Below are 22,706 nucleotides of genomic sequence, written 5' to 3'. Positions count from 1 at the left end.
GACGTCAGATGGAGTGGTCGAGATCTACATTTCAGCAATATATGTTTGTAGTATGTAAAATCAATAGTGACTTGCAATGTTTCAGCATTTCTCTCTTAAAAAAGTATTAGTGGTAAATTTGAGCTGAATATGTAGCAGGAATTGAGATTCTTTATGAAAGCAATGCCAGATGTCAGACTTTTGTTTTGAACCTGACTCAGAGTACGAGACAATTATAACATTAGGCCTGGGCTGCGATCAATTCCAATGCAACAAAGACGAAGCTGCATGTCTTGGCTCATGTTAGCGGCAGACAAAGACGCATGCAAATACCAGATACAGATCCCCCTGTGTAGCGTTGGCTTATGTCACCTTGATTTTATTTACTTATTATCAGACATAATCCTTGACATCATTTTGGTATATGAAGCTATCAAGCCCCCCACCCCCACCCCCCGCCCATTGTTTCGTACTAATACCATTTAGCAAAGTTTTTATAATTCTACTGAACTTAATTTGTCCTTCATCGTTAAATATAATACACGAATTAATAAGAATTGACAGAACTTTGATTTCTTTTTATCTGGAACTTTTAAAACAAGTGCACTAATTAGTGATATAGCGATGATGAGGTTAAGGAGCCTGAAGATTACCACTAAACAAAATATTATGTACGGGAAACATTAAACAAATCAAGTTATCAAGTTAAAAACAGTAATAATTTTAGCAACAATAAATTTGGGAATTTTAGGCATGTATCATAAATTTGAAATACTAAACAGATGTATTTTCATTTGAAATAAAAATAAAATTGCATGATTATCATGAATTGTCGTTTATTGTTGTTTTAACAATTTAACAAGACTTCTGAATGATGCACACATTCTGTTAAAGCCCTGCCGCATGCTTTATAATGAAATGTTGCCTCCTGTTGAAAACTGTGCACATATTTAACAGACTATTAAAAATTGACTAATATTTGTTATATTGAGATTAAATTTTGACCTATACATTATATAATTTGCATTATGTAAAAAACACAACCAACGCCTGCTTGCTTTTTATCATACATATAAAATTACTCTACTGAAATGTCAAAGCTGTCCTGCGTAACTACATGTTCTGGTTTATCATACTACAAAGTTATTCCAGACCCATTATACAAAAATTACGTTCCCACAACAGATTGTCTTCAGGAAATTCACATCAGCCATAAATCTCCAGTGAATCAACATAGGACCATAATAAACCGCATCATTCATTCTCACTCATCAAAACAATTGACATCAGGACCCATCCAAAGTTTGCGAAATCGATTCCTACCACTGTTATCTGAGATCTGTTAGGTACGTAACCATCAATCGATGCCAACGGATTTCTGTTAATTCCATAAATTTTCAATTGAAGTTTTAACCCCCTATGTCACACTCTCTCAAAGGTTATGGTTGTGTCTCAGAATGAGGTGACTCAGGGTGGCCAAGTGGTTTAATGGGCTCGCCTTCGCCTTCAACAGTTACTGCCATCCCACCTTTGCGTGGGTTTGAGACTCGGGCTCGGCCAGTGTGGGTATGTGAGAAATCTTGCCAGTAGCTTCCCGTCATCTTCGTGAGCCAAGATTTCGATACGTTAACCCTATCTTCACTTTGGCAGATCCATCACATATTTTAGTGCTTTGTCCTAGAGATATTTATGAGTCATGAGTTGTTTCCCTTGGTTTGTAAGTCTACGGCATTCACCGTGTCCACCATGACAGATAACGCGAGACTCTCGCCGTGACCCCTTTTCTACGTAACGCTTGCCAGACCATATTTGGATATTCTACGCTATGTTATTATCAATCAAGTGGCGAATAATGGCTTCTTGGTGGAATTTCAAAGTTGCAGATAAACCGTATTTACTTTCAATGAGCAGAATTTCGCACTCAAACCACGCCATATTTTTACTACGATTTGTTTACGTTTCCAAATAAGGCCTAAATGTCCTTATATGGCACACAAACAAATGAGGCTGAGAACGGAAGTAATTCATTATTTGAACTAATATGGCGGACGATCTAAACGAAAATATTGGATAAAAAAGGTAAAACGAGATTTTACAACTATTTCTACAATGATTTTCGATACTTACAGTATTGAAAAAAGAGGATTACTGAATTTATTGGATTATATGCAAGGAATATGTTCACATTGTTGATATTAGGCTAAAGGAGCGACGGGTGTGAATCACACCCGGCTTGATCCATTGACACGTATTTGCTCATGTTAGTACCCTGTCCACGAGGTAGGAGTAAGGGTACTAATAGTAATACTAGATACCCCAGTGCTAGGCATCACTATAAACTGTCACACTGCTGACATCGTAGCGATATGACTGAAAAATTGTTAAAGCTACGTTAAAAATCCAAATCACACACACACACACACACACGCACACTAATATGGTCTCCAACAGAATGTGTACCAGACTATATTAAACCAGTATGGTCTTCTACAGGCAGTGCACCAGTCTCGATTGTACTAATATGGTCTTCAACGCGCAGTTTACCAGACTAAATTATTATAATATTGTCCTCAACAGGCAGTATACCAGTCTCGAATATACTAACATGGTCTTGAACACACAATTTACCAGTCTCAGTTTTACTAATATAGTCTTCAACAGGCAGTGTGCCAATCTCGATTATACTCATGTGGTATTCAAGGCTTATACTGTGTGGATGCAAAACGTTGAAATGGGATAACAAATGTTTTGCACGTGACCCATGTCATGTGGGAGCGCAGTCTACTTGGTGGAGCTACATTTGAGAGAGAGAGAGAGAGAGAGAGAGATATTTGTAAAATGAAGACAATGTAAAAAGTTTCTCTTGGCTACAATTCTATTTTTGCATGGACAGCTTATGCCAAGTTCATGTTATCAACTAGTCCATTCCGTAAAAAGCCTTTACTAACAAAACTGTGAAATGAAATGAATTCCTGTACACAAAAAGTGTATTATTACACAAACTGGTTTCGCGAAGACAAAGAGGGCAACGAAAATAAATATAGGATTAATTTCTTCATAAAATTTGTTGGGATTTCCTATACTTATTCATAATTAAGATGTGAAAAAGTCTAATGCGACGGCAGATCTTGGTCTGTGCAGTTTACTGTGGGACTCTTCATATAAGCGAGTCGAGTATATACGACAGGTTCTGCATGCATGTATGTATGTATGTATGTATGTATGTATGTATGTAAATCAAGCCGCATATAAAAAGTAATAACTGTAGGATGTGTAATACCACGTCGGAATGAAAACGGCCTTTCGTATTAGGCGAGAGATTCAAATTAACTGTATACATTCGGAAGCAGACTTCGGTGATTTTCATGCTAACCACATATAACATGTTTTGCTTCCTAAATCTAGATACGTTCTTGAAACTCTAGCCGTCAAATAATCTGACAACTTCGGCGCGTCTCAAACATGATTTACGTACAAAAACTCTGTCTTGGAAATGGACAGTAATTGCCAAAATAAATAAAAAATTACAAGATAAAGGATACTCTGCTTGAACCCTTCAGTTGGAATCGAGCGTTATTATTTGAACCATGCAGAGTCACACGATTGTCGGGAGACATTGACCTTGGCAATTTACCGTTAAAGAAACGAATTTAGTTCCCTAACTTCTCTTCTTTCACTTCCAAATATATCTCTTGTTCAGCAGATTCATTGTTTTTATCCAATACTTGCTAATTATCACGGTAACAAGGAGCCCACGCTCCGCCCTTCTCCGACAAATCTCGCATTATACTGAAATACTTCTTTGTAGTTATGGATGTACAATACGATTTGTTTCAACGTATCACGATGTAAGAAAGATAAAATTCGATGTTATACCAACGTTCTGGTTCTGTTAGATACACGATTACTGCTATGTATGTTTAATTTATATTGCGTGCTTAACCTTTGTCCATGATTGATGATACAGTTTTTGTGTGTACCTGAGTTTTGTTTGTAATTTATTAATATTTTTTTAAAATACTGATATTTGAGTTAAAGATCAAGCTTTATTTACAGTCTTAGAATGTTCTGGAAGTGAATTTCAAACCCACACCCTGGTCATTTTATTGTGTCGCAAGTTTTTATATAAAGTTGTGGTAAACAAAATTTTTCATTCCCATTTTAAGTTCAGTCTGTGGAATGATTTCTGTTGTGTTCTGATATAATTTATGAGGAATCATTTTAATTATCTATTGGAAATACAGAGTGCTCATTGACTTCTTGGACTAAACCTCTATTTTACTGCTATTTGAAAGACATTCTGGATAATATAATTGCGATACTTAGATACTGTTGGTACATCAGCCTGTCCAAGACTAATGGTACCTCAGAACATTCAGTACTGGAATTCATTCGGAACACTCTATACTTTTGGATTTGTGATAGAACATTTAGGATTATTTGTGATTTAATTTACATTGCTGTAAGTTCCTCTTAAAGTTTCACTTTGTAACATAAAATATTAATTATTTGATAATTTTTACTAAACTTGTTTATTAATTATTTTATAAACTTGCCGATTTCCTTCTTTCTGTAATTTTGTTTAAGACCACATAGTATTAATATTACTAATAAACATATCTTGATGACATAAAAACCTGGAGATAAGATAACTGGAAACAAAAATGTTTGCTAGTTCTAATTTCATTGATCAGTTCTTATACTAACAATATAGGCGATATTTCACTTAATGCCAGCCCCGCCCCCCCCCCCCCCACCAAGAACATAGAATCTCCAGATTTTGAGCCTTAGAAAAGATAAACATTATATCACAAGTGCCGTTGTTAAGACAGCGGCAGACAACCCATCTCAAGTGGATTTTACTTACCCCTAATGCCATCATACGTCAGTTGAAAGCCTGTTATGTCTACGTAAAAATTAGGTATGATGTGTTGCAGGCAAGTGGTGGGTTTGTCGTCTAAACAGACTCAAGGAAGTAGACCTTACTTACAAAGGATAATTACATTTGGCTTCGGTGCTCTTATTGTATATGCTTCTGTATGACACATAAAGAAGTAAAATATGGATATTATGTTTGGGATTTCATATCAACAGCACAAGATATTTAACCAATATCTAGCTTGGTTATATTACAATAAAGGTGAATGATCTGAGGACAAGTAAATAGATTCTTAAACGTTTCCTTGTTAACAGAAATACTCCATACTACATTTCCGTGACTAATTTGTTTACGGCTGCAAGTGCCGCTATGCAGCGCGGACACAATAGTTTGGTCTTTTCCGTTCGTCTGTATGTCTTTCCCGTTCGTCTGTCTCTATGTCTTTTGCAGCCAGCTCATTAGCATGATTACACGTAAAAATTGAAGATTAATCTAAGCTGGGTGATATATCCCTATCATAAGCAAATGACCTGACTTGTTTATTCTTTAATATTTTCAAATTGGATCTTTAGGACGTTTTAGGATTTGGATATATTGGCAAGAACCAAGCAAATTGTAAAACAAAAACATCAACCTAGCCTGACTATGTACCAGTCGAATGACAGGCAAAATAAAACTTGGCAGTTTATATCCATACAAGTCAGAATGCCTAAACCGAGAAACAGGCAAAATAAAACTTAGCAATTATATCCATACAAGTCAAAATGCCTAAACCGAGTAACAGGCAAAATAAAACTTGGCAGTTTATATCCGTACAAGTCAGAATGCCTAAACCGAGTAACAGGCAAAATAAAACTTGGTAATTGTATCCATACAAGTCAGAATGCCTAAACTGTGTACGGTCAATACACTTCATAGTCATTCCGTGCGGAGGAAAATTTATTTGTACACTTTGTATTCAAGTATTCTTTCCTGTCATGCCGATATCCACTCTTTTGTCTTGTGGGGATTCTTTCATGTCATGCCGATATCTACTCTTGAGTTTTGTGGGGATACTTTCATGTCATGCCGATATCCACTCTTGAGGCCTGGGGAACTACTTTCCTGTCATGCCGATATCCACCAACGAGTCTTGCGGGGCTTGTTTCCTGTCATGCCGATATCCACTCTAGAGTCTTGTGGGGATTCTTTCTTGTCATACCGATATCCACTCTTGAGTCCTGAAGGGGTGTATGTGCGCTACTTTTCTGTCATGCCGATATGCACTCTCGAGTTTTTGTTGACCAGTTTCTTTTTTCTCCAACTCCACATTCCACATTGAAATCAGGAGTAAGAACAAAAATCTTATTCGTATCCTTCAACCGACTAAAAAGGTAAAATAAACTTGAATTTTAGAGAAGACGATGTATTAAGTATAAAGACAAGAAAGAGTTCACGTGACATGTTTGGACCCGAGAATTCATGAGAAAGAGCGACACTTTTTGATATCTGACATTGGAGAAAAGCTTCTTAGAGACCTTTTCATTCTCCAATGAAAAGTCGGTTACTCAAATTTTTACTGACATATATTATGAAGCCTGCTTCAGTCCTAAGACGAGAAATGATTATCACATTGCATGACAATCAATAGGCGACTAAACAAATCTTACAACTTGCCAACACACATGCTGATGATCCTAAAGTGGAACCGTGACTTACATATTGCAGAAATTTTTTATATTTAGTAACACTGGGTATTACATCATGAGTAACAGAGAAAATTTCGTTGAAAAAGTGATAAACATTTTATTTATCCCCCTAATTACATGTCATGTGTTATCTATCTACAATACTCATCATCAAATACTTGTTACACTTGTCTTGCCCTTTTTGCTGTACATAGGTCACATAACCAAAACAGGTCACGTGAGCAAAATAGGTCAACTTACGATTTACATAAACATATTAAGATAATATGTATAATTACCATTTTAAGAAAAGAAAAGAAAGGTTGACTTTGAATACTTCTCCCATAAAAAAAGAAAAGAAAAACAACAAAAAGATAAAGAAACAAACGTGGTTGGCTTAATATTATTCAGGGTATCTATGTTTGATACAACATTAGCAAGTTAATGATAGTAGCTGTGAAAAATATAGGCTTACATTTCTCTAAGCAGTTCTTGCATTTCGTTTTCATGAATTCAGTACGCACTAAAAACGTATGTACGTATCGTAGAAACTTGATACTGCATTCACTGCGCACTAAAAACGTATATACGTATCGTATAGACTTGATACATTATTCTGTACTGAAATGATTCCTTCTCCTTCCATTTTTGTAGGATTACTTTATATTATCAAATGTGCTTTTTTTTCTTTATAAGGTCCTATTTTTATGCAAATACATCTTCTGATATATGTGGATTGACATTATTCTTTTTTCTACGCACTTAATAGACAAATAAAATAAACATGACATTTCTGTTTGTACTGATTTCTACTGGTACGTGGCAGTACTGTTTGTACACAACAGTTCTATTTGTTGTACACGGCAGTTCTATTTGTGCGCGAGTTCTGTTTGTACACGACAGTTCTATATCTATCGACACAGCAGATCTATTTGTATATGGCAGTTCTATTTGTACACGAGTTCTGTTTGTACACGACAATTCAATTTATACACGACAGTTCTATTTGTATACGGTAGTTCATTTTTGTACACGGCAGATCTGTGTGTGATAGTCTCATACACGAACATCTAAAATGTTCCATTGTGAAGAATCCCAAGGAATACCGAATAGACTCAACATCGACTCTTGTTGGCTCACCTTAGTAAAGGGCATGTCGGTCAATAAAAATTTCTAATGTACCATTACAAAAAGATTAAAAATAGTTTTAAAGCAACCATAAGAAATTACTCGGCAACCTTCGATATCGAAGAATTATCGTCCAAAAACTGGTAATACAACCCGAACGGAACTTTTATCTTTCAACAATTGTGACACCGAACTGTTACATTCAATAATCGTTATGCATATATTAAAATTTGAATGTTATACCATTGATGTTCTATGTGATCTATGCCCTTGTATCTATATGCCGATGACCATCAGCAATGTACATTTATGTTCTTTATCGTGTATGTCAATTGCGCATGGACGACTGAAGCGAGAACAAATCTTTTATCACTCCAAATATATTGTATTCTTGTCATGGTCATACTGTATTTAAAGATGTTAAAGTTCTCTAATTTATTGGATTTACTTCCAGAGGAGAGCCATTTAAGAAAAAAGTACACGAACGAATCGAAAAGTATACATCCATTTAAAAACCATCTTCGATTAACTTATTGATGAGTGAAATTAAACCTGCGTATCTCGGTAAAGCATGTCTTCGGTACCTGTCCAAGAGGTTTATAAATCTCTGTTCCATATCATCGATAGTTGGCCCTTATCAAATCCGAATTGTGTAACATTTCACATATATTCTTAAAATTTTATAAAGCCCAGGATAGATCATATGCCATGAAATGTCATTTACTGATGTATTACTTATATTTTTCTTGTCTAATTAGAAAGAGTACTGTTAAACCTATTTAAAAAATCCCGCTACAAATATAAAGACAAAAGGAAAAAGATAAAAATAAGCCAGTCTCGAAAATAAGTTATCAAATTCCTTACAAATCTTTTCATCAAAAATAAGCCACAAATACTATTAGTCTTTGCACACATATGGAATTAGACCAACAAAAAAAAATCGATGTACAGAAATACGTGCATCTCGTTCAAACTGATCAGAAATAGTTTCAATTATGTATACAAACTGACTAATGCAATCATATGACCAAAAACAAAAATATCTACTTTAGCGTCTGAATCATTTCCCCCCAAAAATGTCAGAACATGAACTTTGAAAAGCCCTTTAATTTTAGGTAGGCGGATTTATCTAAATACCACTTTCATTAAATTTATAGCAGTGAGTCAACTTGCTAAAACGTTTCTTATTATTCCACTGAAAGTAAGACAAAATGGATATTAAGTGCAACAAATAAAAACACAGGAAACGCGCATTATATTTGACTCTGTTAGTAACTGGATCTAGGAAACATGCTTCAAAAGTTTCCTGGAAATTGTAATTATCAAATTGTTCTTTGTTATCCTTGAGAATATTTTTAAGTGACTGACGTTTGTGAGGAAATTCAACTAAAGGCAAAGAATAATCATCATATGCTGAGATCCCGTCTTGTACGTAAACAACCGAATGCCCTCAAACATCCTTAGCGAATGCCCTTTAAACATACTAACTGAATGCCCTTGAACATGTTTAGTAGCTACATCAACAAGTGAGAATATATTTAACTGAATATTTGAGCAATCATGTTATGACTGAGTATCAACCTTACGTAAGTAACAAAACACTAAATGCGTTGATCTACAATTTTAACTCCGTAACATAATGCTATGTAAATTAACTTTGATTTATGCAGTAAATATTGTCATTTCACAAAAATTATAAGATAAAAAGTCGACTTGTAAAATCCATTTTCGAACTGATAAAAAAGCTTTCAAAAACCACTGGAATCATCCCAATGCATACATTTGTTTGATGATAGTACACGTTACCGCAACATAAACCGCCGTTTGCAACCAGTCACAAGCACAAACTGTCTAAAGAAGATCCATCCCGAATATCAAGCAGAAACATTCTAATGAAATGATGATGGTATTGTAAAGATGAGCTAATTACTAGATATGTCGTCATATTTTCCTGACATGGCTCATTGATATTTGTCTTTGCATTTCTCAATCACTTCTTCGTGTCTGAGATCTTCGACGTCATTGCACTGAACCTCTACTTGAATACCTCTCAATTTGTTTTTGAGAGCCTTCAGACTGCTAGCGTATATCATCTTCTGTTTAATTGCAGCTGAATCAGGACTCCTGAAAAGAGAGTTATGTATTACTCTTTGAAAAAAGTCTTTGGAAACAAACTCTTTGGATTATATATGTTTTATTTACTATGTAAAACCACTTCAGCTTGATAGATTCTCGAACGAATCAAACATTCATGCCTATCTGGAACAATAAAAGCGAACTGACATATGATAGTTCGTTCCATTTACTTGGTCAATATAGGCAATAATTCAAATATTGTAGAACTCTTAACACCACGTCTTTCGAATGATATGCCTATGGAAGAAATTGGAGTGACTAATAATACTGCATTTAGTTTTAGTACATGAATACAGCCATGGATTAGCCATTTGTTTGAAAAGAACGCCAATCAATGTAAAACTATCGTATATTTATGAATTCAGTCAAAATCAACATAATTTTTAAAAAAAATCAAATTTGATGTGAGAATTGAAGCTCACGCTAAAGAAAACAATGGCAGGTTGACTGAAATGAATAGCAGGTCATAGACATATTTTTGGTGATCTTCACAGTCTTTCAGACTTAAACAGCCTTATTTCATCACTGACTTTACAAAATTCTTCCCACATTGAATGGCCTTATATTATCACTGAAGTTACAAAACTCTTCAGACACTGAATGACCCTCTGCCATCATTAACGCTATAAAACTTTTTCTACACTGAATGGCCTTCTGTCATCACTGACGTTACAAAACTCTTTCTACAGTGAATGACCCTGTACCATCACTGACTTTACAAAACTCTTTCTACATTGAATGGCCCTGTACCATCATTGACTTTACAAAACTCTTTCTACACTGAATGGCCCTGTACCATCACTGACTTTCTACATTGAATGGCCTTCTGCCATCATTGACGTTCCAAAACTCTTTCTACACCGAATGGCCCTGTACCATCACATACTTTACAAAACTCTTTCTACACTGAATGGCCCTGTACCATCACTGACTTTACAAAACCTTTTCTACATTAAATGGCCTTCTTCTATCACTGACGTTCCAAAACACTTCCGACAAAGAATGGCCCTGTACCATCACTGACTTTACAAAACTCTTTCTACACTGAATGGCCTTCTGTCATCACTGACGTTACAAACTCTTTCTACACTGAATGGCCATGTACCATCACTGACTTTACAAAACTCTTTCTACATTGAATGGCCTTCTGTCATCACTGACGTTACAAACTCTTTCTGTACTGAATGGCCATGTACCATCACTGACTTTACAAAACTTTTTCTACATTGAATGGCCTTATACCATCAATGACGTTACAAAACTATTTCTACACCGAATGGCCCTTTACCATCACTGACTTTACAAAACATTTTCTACATTGAATGGCCTTCTTCCATCATTGACGTTCCAAAACTCATCCTACAAAGAATGGCCCTTTACCATCACTGACTTTACAAAACATTTTCTACATTGAATGGCTGTCTTCCATCACTGACGTTCCAAAACTCTTCCTACAAAGAATTGCCCTGTACCATCACTGACTTTACAAAACTCCTTCTAAACTGAATGGCCCTGTACCATCACTGACTTTACAAAACTCTTTCTACACTGAATGGCCTTCTGTCATCACTCTTTCTACACCTAATGGCCATGTACCATCACTGACTTTACAAAACTTTTTCTACGTTGAATGGCCTTATACCATCAATGACGTTACAAAACTATTTCTACCCTGAATGGCCTTATAGCATCACTGACGTTACAAAGCTCGTTTAACACTGAATGACCTTCTGTCATCATTGACGTTACAAAACTCTTTCTACACTGAATAGCCTTCTGCCATCATGGACATTACAAAACTCTTTCACACTGAATGACCCTGTACCATCACCGACTTTACAAAACTCTTTCTACCCTGAATGGCCTTATAGCATCACTGACATTACAAACTCTTTCTACACCGAATGGCCCTTTACCATCACTGACTTTACAAAACTCTTTCTACACTGAATGGCCTTCTGTCATCACTGACGTTACAAACTCTTTCTACACTGAATGGCCATGTACCATCACTGACTTTACAAAACTCTTTCTACATTGAATGGCCTTCTGTCATCACTGACGTTACAAACTCTTTCTGTACTGAATGGCCATGTACCATCACTGACTTTACAAAACTTTTTCTACATTGAATGGCCTTATACCATCAATGACGTTACAAAACTATTTCTACACCGAATGGCCCTTTACCATCACTGACTTTACAAAACATTTTCTACATTGAATGGCCTTCTTCCATCATTGACGTTCCAAAACTCATCCTACAAAGAATGGCCCTTTACCATCACTGACTTTACAAAACATTTTCTACATTGAATGGCTGTCTTCCATCACTGACGTTCCAAAACTCTTCCTACAAAGAATTGCCCTGTACCATCACTGACTTTACAAAACTCCTTCTAAACTGAATGGCCCTGTACCATCACTGACTTTACAAAACTCTTTCTACACTGAATGGCCTTCTGTCATCACTCTTTCTACACCTAATGGCCATGTACCATCACTGACTTTACAAAACTTTTTCTACGTTGAATGGCCTTATACCATCAATGACGTTACAAAACTATTTCTACCCTGAATGGCCTTATAGCATCACTGACGTTACAAAGCTCGTTTAACACTGAATGACCTTCTGTCATCATTGACGTTACAAAACTCTTTCTACACTGAATAGCCTTCTGCCATCATGGACATTACAAAACTCTTTCACACTGAATGACCCTGTACCATCACCGACTTTACAAAACGCTTTCTACCCTGAATGGCCTTATAGCATCACTGACGTTACAAACTCTTTCTACACCGAATGGCCCTTTACCATCACTGACTTTACAAAACTCTTTCTACACTGAATGGCCCTGTACCATCACTGACTTTCTACATTGAATGGCCTTCTGCCATCATTGACGTTCCAAAACTCTTTCTACACCGAATGGCCCTGTACCATCACATACTTTACAAAACTCTTTCTACACTGAATGGCCCTGTACCATCACTGACTTTACAAAACCTTTTCTACATTAAATGGCCTTCTTCTATCACTGACGTTCCAAAACACTTCCGACAAAGAATGGCCCTGTACCATCACTGACTTTACAAAACTCTTTCTACATTGAATGGCCTTCTGTCATCACTGACGTTACAAACTCTTTCTGTACTGAATGGCCATGTACCATCACTGACTTTACAAAACTTTTTCTACATTGAATGGCCTTATACCATCAATGACGTTACAAAACTATTTCTACACCGAATGGCCCTTTACCATCACTGACTTTACAAAACATTTTCTACATTGAATGGCCTTCTTCCATCATTGACGTTCCAAAACTCATCCTACAAAGAATGGCCCTTTACCATCACTGACTTTACAAAACATTTTCTACATTGAATGGCTGTCTTCCATCACTGACGTTCCAAAACTCTTCCTACAAAGAATTGCCCTGTACCATCACTGACTTTACAAAACTCCTTCTAAACTGAATGGCCCTGTACCATCACTGACTTTACAAAACTCTTTCTACACTGAATGGCCTTCTGTCATCACTCTTTCTACACCTAATGGCCATGTACCATCACTGACTTTACAAAACTTTTTCTACGTTGAATGGCCTTATACCATCAATGACGTTACAAAACTATTTCTACCCTGAATGGCCTTATAGCATCACTGACGTTACAAAGCTCGTTTAACACTGAATGACCTTCTGTCATCATTGACGTTACAAAACTCTTTCTACACTGAATAGCCTTCTGCCATCATGGACATTACAAAACTCTTTCACACTGAATGACCCTGTACCATCACCGACTTTACAAAACTCTTTCTACCCTGAATGGCCTTATAGCATCACTGACATTACAAACTCTTTCTACACCGAATGGCCCTTTACCATCACTGACTTTACAAAACTCTTTCTACACTGAATGGCCATGTACCATCACTGACTTTACAAAACTCTTTCTACACTGAATGACCCTGTACCATCACCGACTTTACAAAACTCTTTCTACATTGAATGGCCTTCTGCCATCATTGACTTTACCAAACATTTTGTACGGTGAATGGTCTTAACCCAACAATAACGTTACAAAACTCTTTCTACACTAAATGGTCTATACATCACTGATGGTCAAAATAATTTACATGCAAGGCCAATCTATAAAGCTCACCCATGACTGAATAAAAAAGACTTCCCATTCCTAATAAAATTATCATGCATGAAAGTGGAACAAAATTAATTAGTTGCACCGACAGCAGAGATTTTAATGTGAATAGGTAGTGTGTGTGTGTGTGTGTGTGTGTGTGTGTGTGTGTGTGTGTGTGTGTGTGTGTGTGTGTGTGATTTGGATTTTTAACGTAGCTTTAACAATTTTTCAGTCATATCGCTACGATGTCTACAGTGTGACAGTTTATAGTGATGAATAATGCCAACATATTGTAATAAGTTTTTAAAAAAAAAGTAATTTGTTTAAATTTTGGCAACTTGAATCAAAGCAAAAATTTTTTTTAAAAATTATATTTATTATGTGCACGAAATACCCTGGAATAGATTTTCTCCTTTGTAATTAGTGTTTATTTACCAACTGCGTAAATAAGATATTTTGTACAAAAACTGACCGGTGGGTGTGGTTAAGATTATCGTTACGAGCCACATGCGAAATCCGCTACGCTTTCTTATAACTCGTGGCTACCAGCGAACATATTTCCTTGCTTCTCATGAATTTGCATAAATCTGCTTGACCAATCACTGAGAGCGCCCGTAAAATGCTTTCGCAATACTGACATGGTCTTTCATGCTCTTTCTCTTCCAAACGGAGTTACTTACCGATCGATAAAAAGTACACTTTCGTTTATGCCTATGATATTGTTGCATTGTGGATAAGTCTATTTGAGAAACAAGCGTAGCGGATTGTAGCCTGTAGTTAGCGACAATGGATACAAATAGAATTGTTTTTGAAGTTTCCCTAATTTCGATGGCACTGACCAATAAACGTTTTTATAGAAGCATTAATAGTGCCGTCATATTGCATGCTATACCATAGTGTATGCACTCTGCTATGCTATAAAACCAGTGTACAAATGTGATATTCAGTGTTATCTGCATGCTGTAGTTGAATGATCTACTGTAGACACTTTGTCACAACAAACTTTCTATTTATGAAATAAGTCAACATTCATATACACCCTTTATGTTTTCAACATGAATACTTTCCATGCAAGTTGCTGTTTACCTAACTTTCTGACATCAAATTTGTGTGCTGCTTCATAACTGCTTACGTGCTACGCATGCGTGGTATGCAAAAACTTTAGAAGACAACATCAATTTGCATTTGAAATTCCATTTATGCGATGGAAACCACTCTAAGTTTTCCCGTTCTTAATGCTAACAACGTACCTATATTTTTATATTTGCAAAATGGAAACACTTCTTGTCATTCGTTTAGCATTACTTGGAGGCATTTATAGTAGATGTAAGTGGCAATTTCTACAAGAACCTCTGATCAAAAAATAGCTAAGAAAACTTAAAGTGTTTCCTTTTATTAGTAGAAGATTTTGTATCAGTGGGAAAAGAACAAGCCAAAAGGTTTCTGCTAATTACAACACTATGCAACAAGTCACGGATATTATGTTAATCAGCGGCAACTTACCATATTCAAGTTCTTACAATTCACCACTTCCCGATCCTCAATTTCAGAAACCATAAACACCGTGAGAAAAAAAGCCTCTTTCCGTTACCCGAATTCATAACGCCCTTTTTACTCCCGGACAAATCAACTGCGGTTCAGTATTATACGTCTTAGACTTGCTCAAATTTCGGATTAATAATCTTATCGATTCTGATGCATATAAGATTACGACACAGGCATATGTAATATGATAAAACGATTCCATTGCTTATTTTGCCAGTTAAAGATACAACTTGTCCATAGGCTAGGAAGGTAAAGTTACACACGAATATCAGAAACTAAATATTACTTCCTGAAAGAGGGTTCGCATTAGTTGGTTACATATGAAAGACGCTTATTAATATTATTTTTGAGAATGTTGAAAATAAGGGTGTATATGAATATTAGAAGCTCGTGAGACAAGGACACAGTACATCAATTTTATTATTCTATAATTCATTGACGTTCAACGTTCAGAAGTAATATCAAATTCCCTCAGCACTAAATTGTGTTACAAAATAGTTGTGAATCATTACACACACACACACACACACACACACACACACACAATGTGCGCAACACAAATTTAAAACGGAGCAATTAGAAAAGTGTATCTCAACGTTTCGAGCTAATCAAGCTCTTTGTCATGAGAAGAAACAACTTGGATCCACAAAACAAAAACTGGACACAAACACGAGAGAAAACCTGGTCTGTTATATGTTTAAATGGGAGGTGGAGCTACAAACAAGAGTTAAATAATGATAAAAAGAACTAAGAACTAATTGATAAACGGTCTTGAAATGAACAAACTACGCGTCTATTGTGCGTTGTTGCCAGATTTACAAATTTAATAACAAGAATAAAAGATGCTGTGATCTGTGTAATCATGTGTTTGTACCGGATTCAAGGCTTCCAATAAAGGACTAAAATCATGCGTGGCGAAAGTTATGGCTATCGTAACCCAGACACTACAATATGAATACTAAAAATAATGTTTCGATAAAGGTATGCACGGACGAGAAAATATGGAAACATGTCATGAGAATGTTATATCTGGATATTTGAACAACAGAGATTAATAATAATAATAATAATAATAATAATAATAATAATAATTCAAGCAAAGTGCTAATGGATATTTCCTTGGGTAAATGTTGTTGCAAAAATTGCGTATTGTTGATAAACTAAACGTTGACTGGAATTGTGATAAGATTTCTTTGCAAAGGCCTGATTTGTTCATTTAGGACGAATTGCCCTTGAGTTGCGGTTTGTGCATCCAGGATTGCTCCTTACGTCAACGTTCCGTAGTAACCTTCCTTGGGCCAGACTCATTAGCATAGCTAGGGACTCTACTGAATGTCTATTTTCGACAGATTTTGTTTTCAATGTGGTTCTCGTAGGTTCTTAATTCGTTTCTGAAATAACGGTTTCGTCAGCATATTAATGGCAAAGATTTGGCCTATGAGGAGACAGATTATATTTTTGGGATTCGAGATCCTAACGTCTTGCTGATAATGAAGCTAACTCATGTCACCACACTTCGAACGATATGGTTTCTGGATATGTTGCAGATCAGGCAGCACAAGTCTTTGCAAATGTATGTGCTGAATCTGTGGTTTTGTCCTAAGCGGTTTGTACCAGATGGTCCTTGAGATTTGTTGGTCTCCAGTACACTGTGATAAGAAGTGATGCGTACCAGATGGTCGTTGAGACTTGTAGGTCTCCAGTACGCTGTGATAAGAAGTGGTGTGTACCAGATGGTCGTTGAGATTTGCAGGTCTCCAGTACGCAGTTAGAGAAGCGATGTGTACCAGATGATCGTTGAGATATATAGGTCTCCAGTACGCTGTCATAAGAATGCCTTGAAATGTGTACTTCAGACACTCGGAAGATTAGATATGGAACCAATTCGTCCCGATGATCTGTTGTAAGTTTAGTGTATCTGCATCAAAAGTTATCATGAATGAATCGATTGTTGGTTTTACATATCAAGAGGGCTTTTCTATCGATATTTTTATTGAAAAGTCTAGTTTCGTTTATAGCTTCGTCAGTGTATTTTGTTCCGTATCATAGCCTCGTCTATATATTTGGTTATCTATCCTAGTTTCGTTCATACCTTCGTCAATGTATTTTGTCATGTATTCTAGTTTCGTCAATGTGTTTTGTTCTCTATTCTAGTTTCGTTCATAGCTTCGTCAATGTATTTTGTCATGTATTCTAGTTTCGTTCATAGCTTCGTCAATGTATTTTGTCATGTATTCTAGTTTCATTGACAGCCTCGTCCATGTATTTCGCTCTGTATCTTCTCCATACCCAACCAAAAGAAAAGGTAAAATAAAATATTTGGCATTTTTGGCGACTGACAAGAGGTTCCGACAACGAGGCTAATAATGTGTCAGATATTCAAATGTAATTATCTTGAGTCATATGTGGGGCTGGAACAGTAGATGTGCAGATTTATTTCAGAACTCCATATGCATTAGTGATAACTCTAGAAGGCGTAGATACAATGACAATGCGCAATATGGCATAAAAACGTGACAAAATGCCCGTCAAAAGTAAGTTTCAACAGTCTCTCTCAACGCTTCAGTGTCGCGATCGGCTAGTGTATTACTGTCTTCTTGAAGCTTGATATTTTGTAGAAAAGTTGTAGCCCACGGGACTGTAGATTCACTCCTTTGTCAGAAAAGTAAATTACAGGTACTCATGATAAACACATTGTGGAGTTTTTCAAATTCTACCACACAACATGCTTGGGGAATACAAGCATTTCACTAGAAAATTTATTCTGCACCAAACGTTTCAGTTAACACATATCAGTCATTGACTGTCAGGACGAATGGGGCGGGGGCGGGTAGATTAAGATTTGTAGAGAGTATTTTCGTGGCTTCATGCATGCTTTCATGCCGTTTACAAACGATATTGTCAAAATTTCGATATTATGCTGAATGATATGTTCCACCTGTTACTTAAGGACATGATAAAATAACGATTTTAAGACTTTAATTTTTGTTCTCAGTCTTCAAATCGTTGAAAATCTTAGATAATCAAAGCTGAAAGCATGCTCTTCTGATCAGATCTAACTAGCACTCATTTTATGAGCTAGTGTGTCATGACCAAGGGTGACTGCATGAACTTAAAGATAAAGTATCCAGAGTTCTTCGGAATGGCTGCTAATACGAGCAACGATTTCGATGGAATAAAACGACAGAATAAAACCTACCGTCGAGACAGAACATGAAGAAGAAAATAAGCCAAGGCTTTTTCTGTCACCGAAAACACCAGGTACAACATCTTCTACGATTATTACTGGTGATGGATCAAGATATATGGGTACAACATCTACGATCATTTCCGGTGATAGTTAGCACAATATATCTGGGTATAAGAACGTCTACCATTATTTCAAGTGATATTTAGAACAATATTCTAGGACAAAAATGCAAATATCAAGGATGTTACATGTAACATATTTTCCAAATATACTGAAGATTGTGTTACATAATGTAGCAATAGAAAATGACAGATAATGCATGATACAGTATTATAAAGATTGAGGATATTACATAAAAACAGTATTATATATTACTGAGTATTGTGCACATGACAAGTTGTACAATATTACATACATGAATATTGCACAGACTATTGTATGTTGTGCTGCCTATGCTAGGCTCAGCTGCTCACTCTGTTGGTCTGGTCTATAATTATACGTTTCAACTTGCTGTATACTGTCCTTCTACTGCATACGTTTCTATCTACTAAATATCCATATACTTTCTATCTACTCAACATCCCTATACTTTCTATCATTCCGGGGGCTCCGAGTGACCGAGTGGTCTAAAGCACTCTCCGTTACGGATCACTCCCATCTCACCTCTGTCTGCGTAGGTTCGAGTCTCAGATTCGACCAATGTGGGTATGTGAGAAAGCTTGCCAGTCGAGGGTCGGTTGTTCTTTCCGGCGATTTCCCCGGGTTCTTCCTCCACCATTAATACTGGCTGCCATGTATAGCCTATCATGTGCTGAAAAATGGCGTTAAACCCTACAACAACAACAACAACAAGAACAACATCTATCATTTCGGCATACATAACAATATACAAAGGAATGATATCGAACAAGTGGTAGTACATCCGAAGAGATTTCTTGCCATGTTTCATATCGAATTTTGTTTGTAGTGTGATATACAAACATAGGTACTGCATACTATTATGGAAGAAACAGACCTCCGAAAGCATTCGTATATAAACCATCATGGATGTTATATGCTATGTACAACTGGACACATGTAAATGCAGTGAACCGACAAGGAGAACAGGAACGCCTTGTCGTATTAAATAGTATACAGGCAACATTAGTCTTCATTGCTCCTCTTAAATTGCCCAAACAGTACCTTTAGAGCGTCGTATTATTTCATGCTGCAATCATAATAGGAAAAGTATTCGTATACATTAGTGTCATAATTTCATATAAAAATATCGTAACAGCACATCCCACGTTTTTATTTATCGCATTCAAGTAACGCCAAGTTTGTCTGCTTATGTAAACGATAGAACCTGAACTCAGGTTCGCTGGACCTGAAATTTATGAAATTAGGAAAGTGATGTGACATGTCTCTCGCAGAAATCATGGGGGCCCCGAGTGGCCGAGTGGTCTAAAGTGCTCACCGTTACGGATCGCTGCCATCTCACCTCTGTCTGCGTGAGTTCGAGTCTCAGGCTCGGCTAACGTGGGTACGTGAGAAAGCCTGCCAGTAGCTTCTCGTGGGTCGGTGGTTCTTCCCGGGGTTTTCCAGGATTCTTCCTCCACCAATTATACTGGCCGCCATGTATAGCCTATCTTGTGCTGAAAAATGGCGTTAAACCCTACAACAACAACAACAACAACAGCAGAAATCATGTCATATTATCTTGTTTCAAACACTCCATGATCTAAAGATCTTTCATTGATTACAAGCAATCAAGTAGATTGCTGAGTTTGAGCTCTGGTCACAACACGCCAACCTTTCACGCGTGCCTCTCAGTCTAGATTAACTAAAAGGATCTGCAAACACTGAATGTTTTTTTCTTTCTTACCATGCGAAAAACACCAGTTTCTTCTTTTCCATATCATTTTGAACATAGTTGACATCAAACACTGCGTAGCGGCATTGTTTCTTTGCTTCTGCTTCCCGTAACCTTTCTACGAACGTGTCATATGACGTCCCTGAAAAGGAAGTAAAGGAACAATGATAGTATTATGCTTGACTTGAGGGTGACACAAGAATCAAATTTCTGATAAATATATTTGGTACAAGGAAACTATGCACGTTGCATAGAAAATAACGAAAATAAATTTTCATTATGAATATTTGCTTCAAACAAGCAAACAAGAAAAACAAATAAAAATTATTCTAAAAGATGTCGATACCCCTTTTGGTAATTGATGTGATTCCGACTATCATTGGTACAGAGGTCTAAAATAGTTCAAATTGCCCAAAGCAAGAAAGGTAATCAAACCGAAAATATTTTGACCACGTTTTGATGCATTCCCCCCAATGAATCTTTCAAAAGGTCATCGAAAACTGAGTTTTATTAACATTAACTACATGAAGAAAAAAATCTGATATGCAAAAATACTACAAATCAAACAACCTTTGTCTTATTTTGGAAACAAGCTGCAAGACTTGTACAAATTATATGAGCCATCATTTCAACATGTAATAGCAACTTACTCCGCGGTCCTTTTTCCTCAACTATGATGCTTTTTAGGTCATCTGATAATCGATATATGATGAACTGCCACTGGTGACCCATTTTGATTTCGTTGAATGCATCTATGCATTCGTCCATCACAGTCACACCTGAAGTCTGCAAAAGACAGCATTATAACAAGATAAGTTTATTTTATTGAGTAGCAGATACTACTCCCAGACAAGTACCTAGAAGCAATATTTGTCTCAGATAGATGGAAGATCATGAAAAAAGTTCATCACTTTGACCTATCAAAGGAACACCAGTATAAATGCCTTTGGTTCATGCTTTGCTAGCAACATATTTATGACAGGTACCGGTAAGAAAATTCTCCAAATCCCCAAACTCCAGTTTCCACCATAGCATGTAAAGTAGGTCAAGGTGACTTTTATTAGCAGCATTGAGACCCATAAAGATTCCTAGAATGCATGCAGCTATTACGATACTTAGCAGCACTAATTCCCCAAAAGATTCATAGAATGCATGCAGCTATTACGATCCTTAGCAGTACTAATTCCCCAAAAGATTCCTAGAATGCATGCAGCTATTACGATACTTAGCAGCACTAATTCCCCAAAAGATTCCTAGAATGCATGCAGCTATTACGATCCTTAGCAGTACTAATTCTCCAAAAGATTCATAGAATGCATGCAGCTATTACGATACTTAGCAGCACTAATTCCCCAAAAGATTCATACAACACTCATGCAGTTAATTACGATCTATGGCAGCATTGATGCCCCTAAAGATTCCTATAATGCATGCAGTTATTACGATCCGTGGCAGTACTGAGGTCCCTAATGACTCACAGAATGCATGCAGTTATTACGATCCATGGAAGCACTGATGCCCCAAAAGATTCCTAGAATGTATACATTTATTACCATCCATGGCAGTACTGAGGTCCCTAATGACTCACAGAATGCATGCAGTTATTACGATCCATGGCATTACTGAGGTCCCAAATGACTCACAGAATGCATGCAGTTATTACGATCCATGGCAGCATTGATGCCCCAAATGATTCTAGAATGCATGCAGTTATTACGATCCATGACAGTACTGAGGTCCCTAATGACTCACAGAATGCATGCAATTATTACGATGCGTGGCAGCATTGATGCCACTAAAGATTCATAGAATGCATGCAGTTATTACGATCCATGGCAGCATTGATGCCCCAAAAGATTCCTAGAATGTATGCAGTTATTACGATCCATGAGAGCACTGAGGCACCTAAAAATTCATAGAATGCATGCAGTTATTACGATCCATGGCAGTACTGAGGTCCCTAATGACTCACAGAATGCATGCAGTTATTTCGATCCATGGCAGCACTGATGCCCCAAAAGATTCCTAGAAAACATGCAATTATTAAGATCCATGACAGCAATGGGGCACCTAAAAATTCATAGAATGCATGCAGTTGTTACGATCCATGATAGCTCTGATGCCCCTAAAAATTCATTGATTCATGCAGTTATTAATATCCATGGAAGTAAACGTGTGGAA

The 22,706-nt window shown here is 36.6% G+C and overlaps 1 protein-coding gene across 2 annotated transcripts in view; it reads right to left on the bottom strand.

Moving 5' to 3' along the window:
• LOC149808385 (uncharacterized) overlaps positions 1-22,706 on the bottom strand; it is a 54,008-nt gene that overhangs the window by 5,247 nt on the left and 26,055 nt on the right. The window contains exons 2-4 of one of the 2 annotated variants that reach the window (XM_089976512.1): positions 21,176-21,311; positions 20,538-20,667; positions 6,619-9,777 (exon numbers count right to left, since the gene is read on the bottom strand). In XM_089976512.1, coding sequence (XP_089832638.1) covers positions 9,615-9,777; positions 20,538-20,667; positions 21,176-21,311 — 429 coding nt within the window. In that variant the 3' untranslated portion in view covers positions 6,619-9,614. Of the gene's footprint in view, positions 1-6,618; positions 9,778-20,537; positions 20,668-21,175; positions 21,312-22,706 lie in introns of those variants that run through there. The other variant, XM_089976504.1, reaches the window with a different exon arrangement.

This window comes from Sinohyriopsis cumingii, chromosome 1 (genome assembly GCF_028554795.1).
Source record: "Sinohyriopsis cumingii isolate HCF-2022 chromosome 1, ASM2855479v2, whole genome shotgun sequence".
In the NCBI taxonomy this organism is placed as follows: Eukaryota; Metazoa; Mollusca; class Bivalvia; order Unionida; family Unionidae; genus Sinohyriopsis; species Sinohyriopsis cumingii.
Note: the sequence above shows the minus strand (reverse complement) of the source record. Positions and strands in the feature narration are given on the sequence as shown.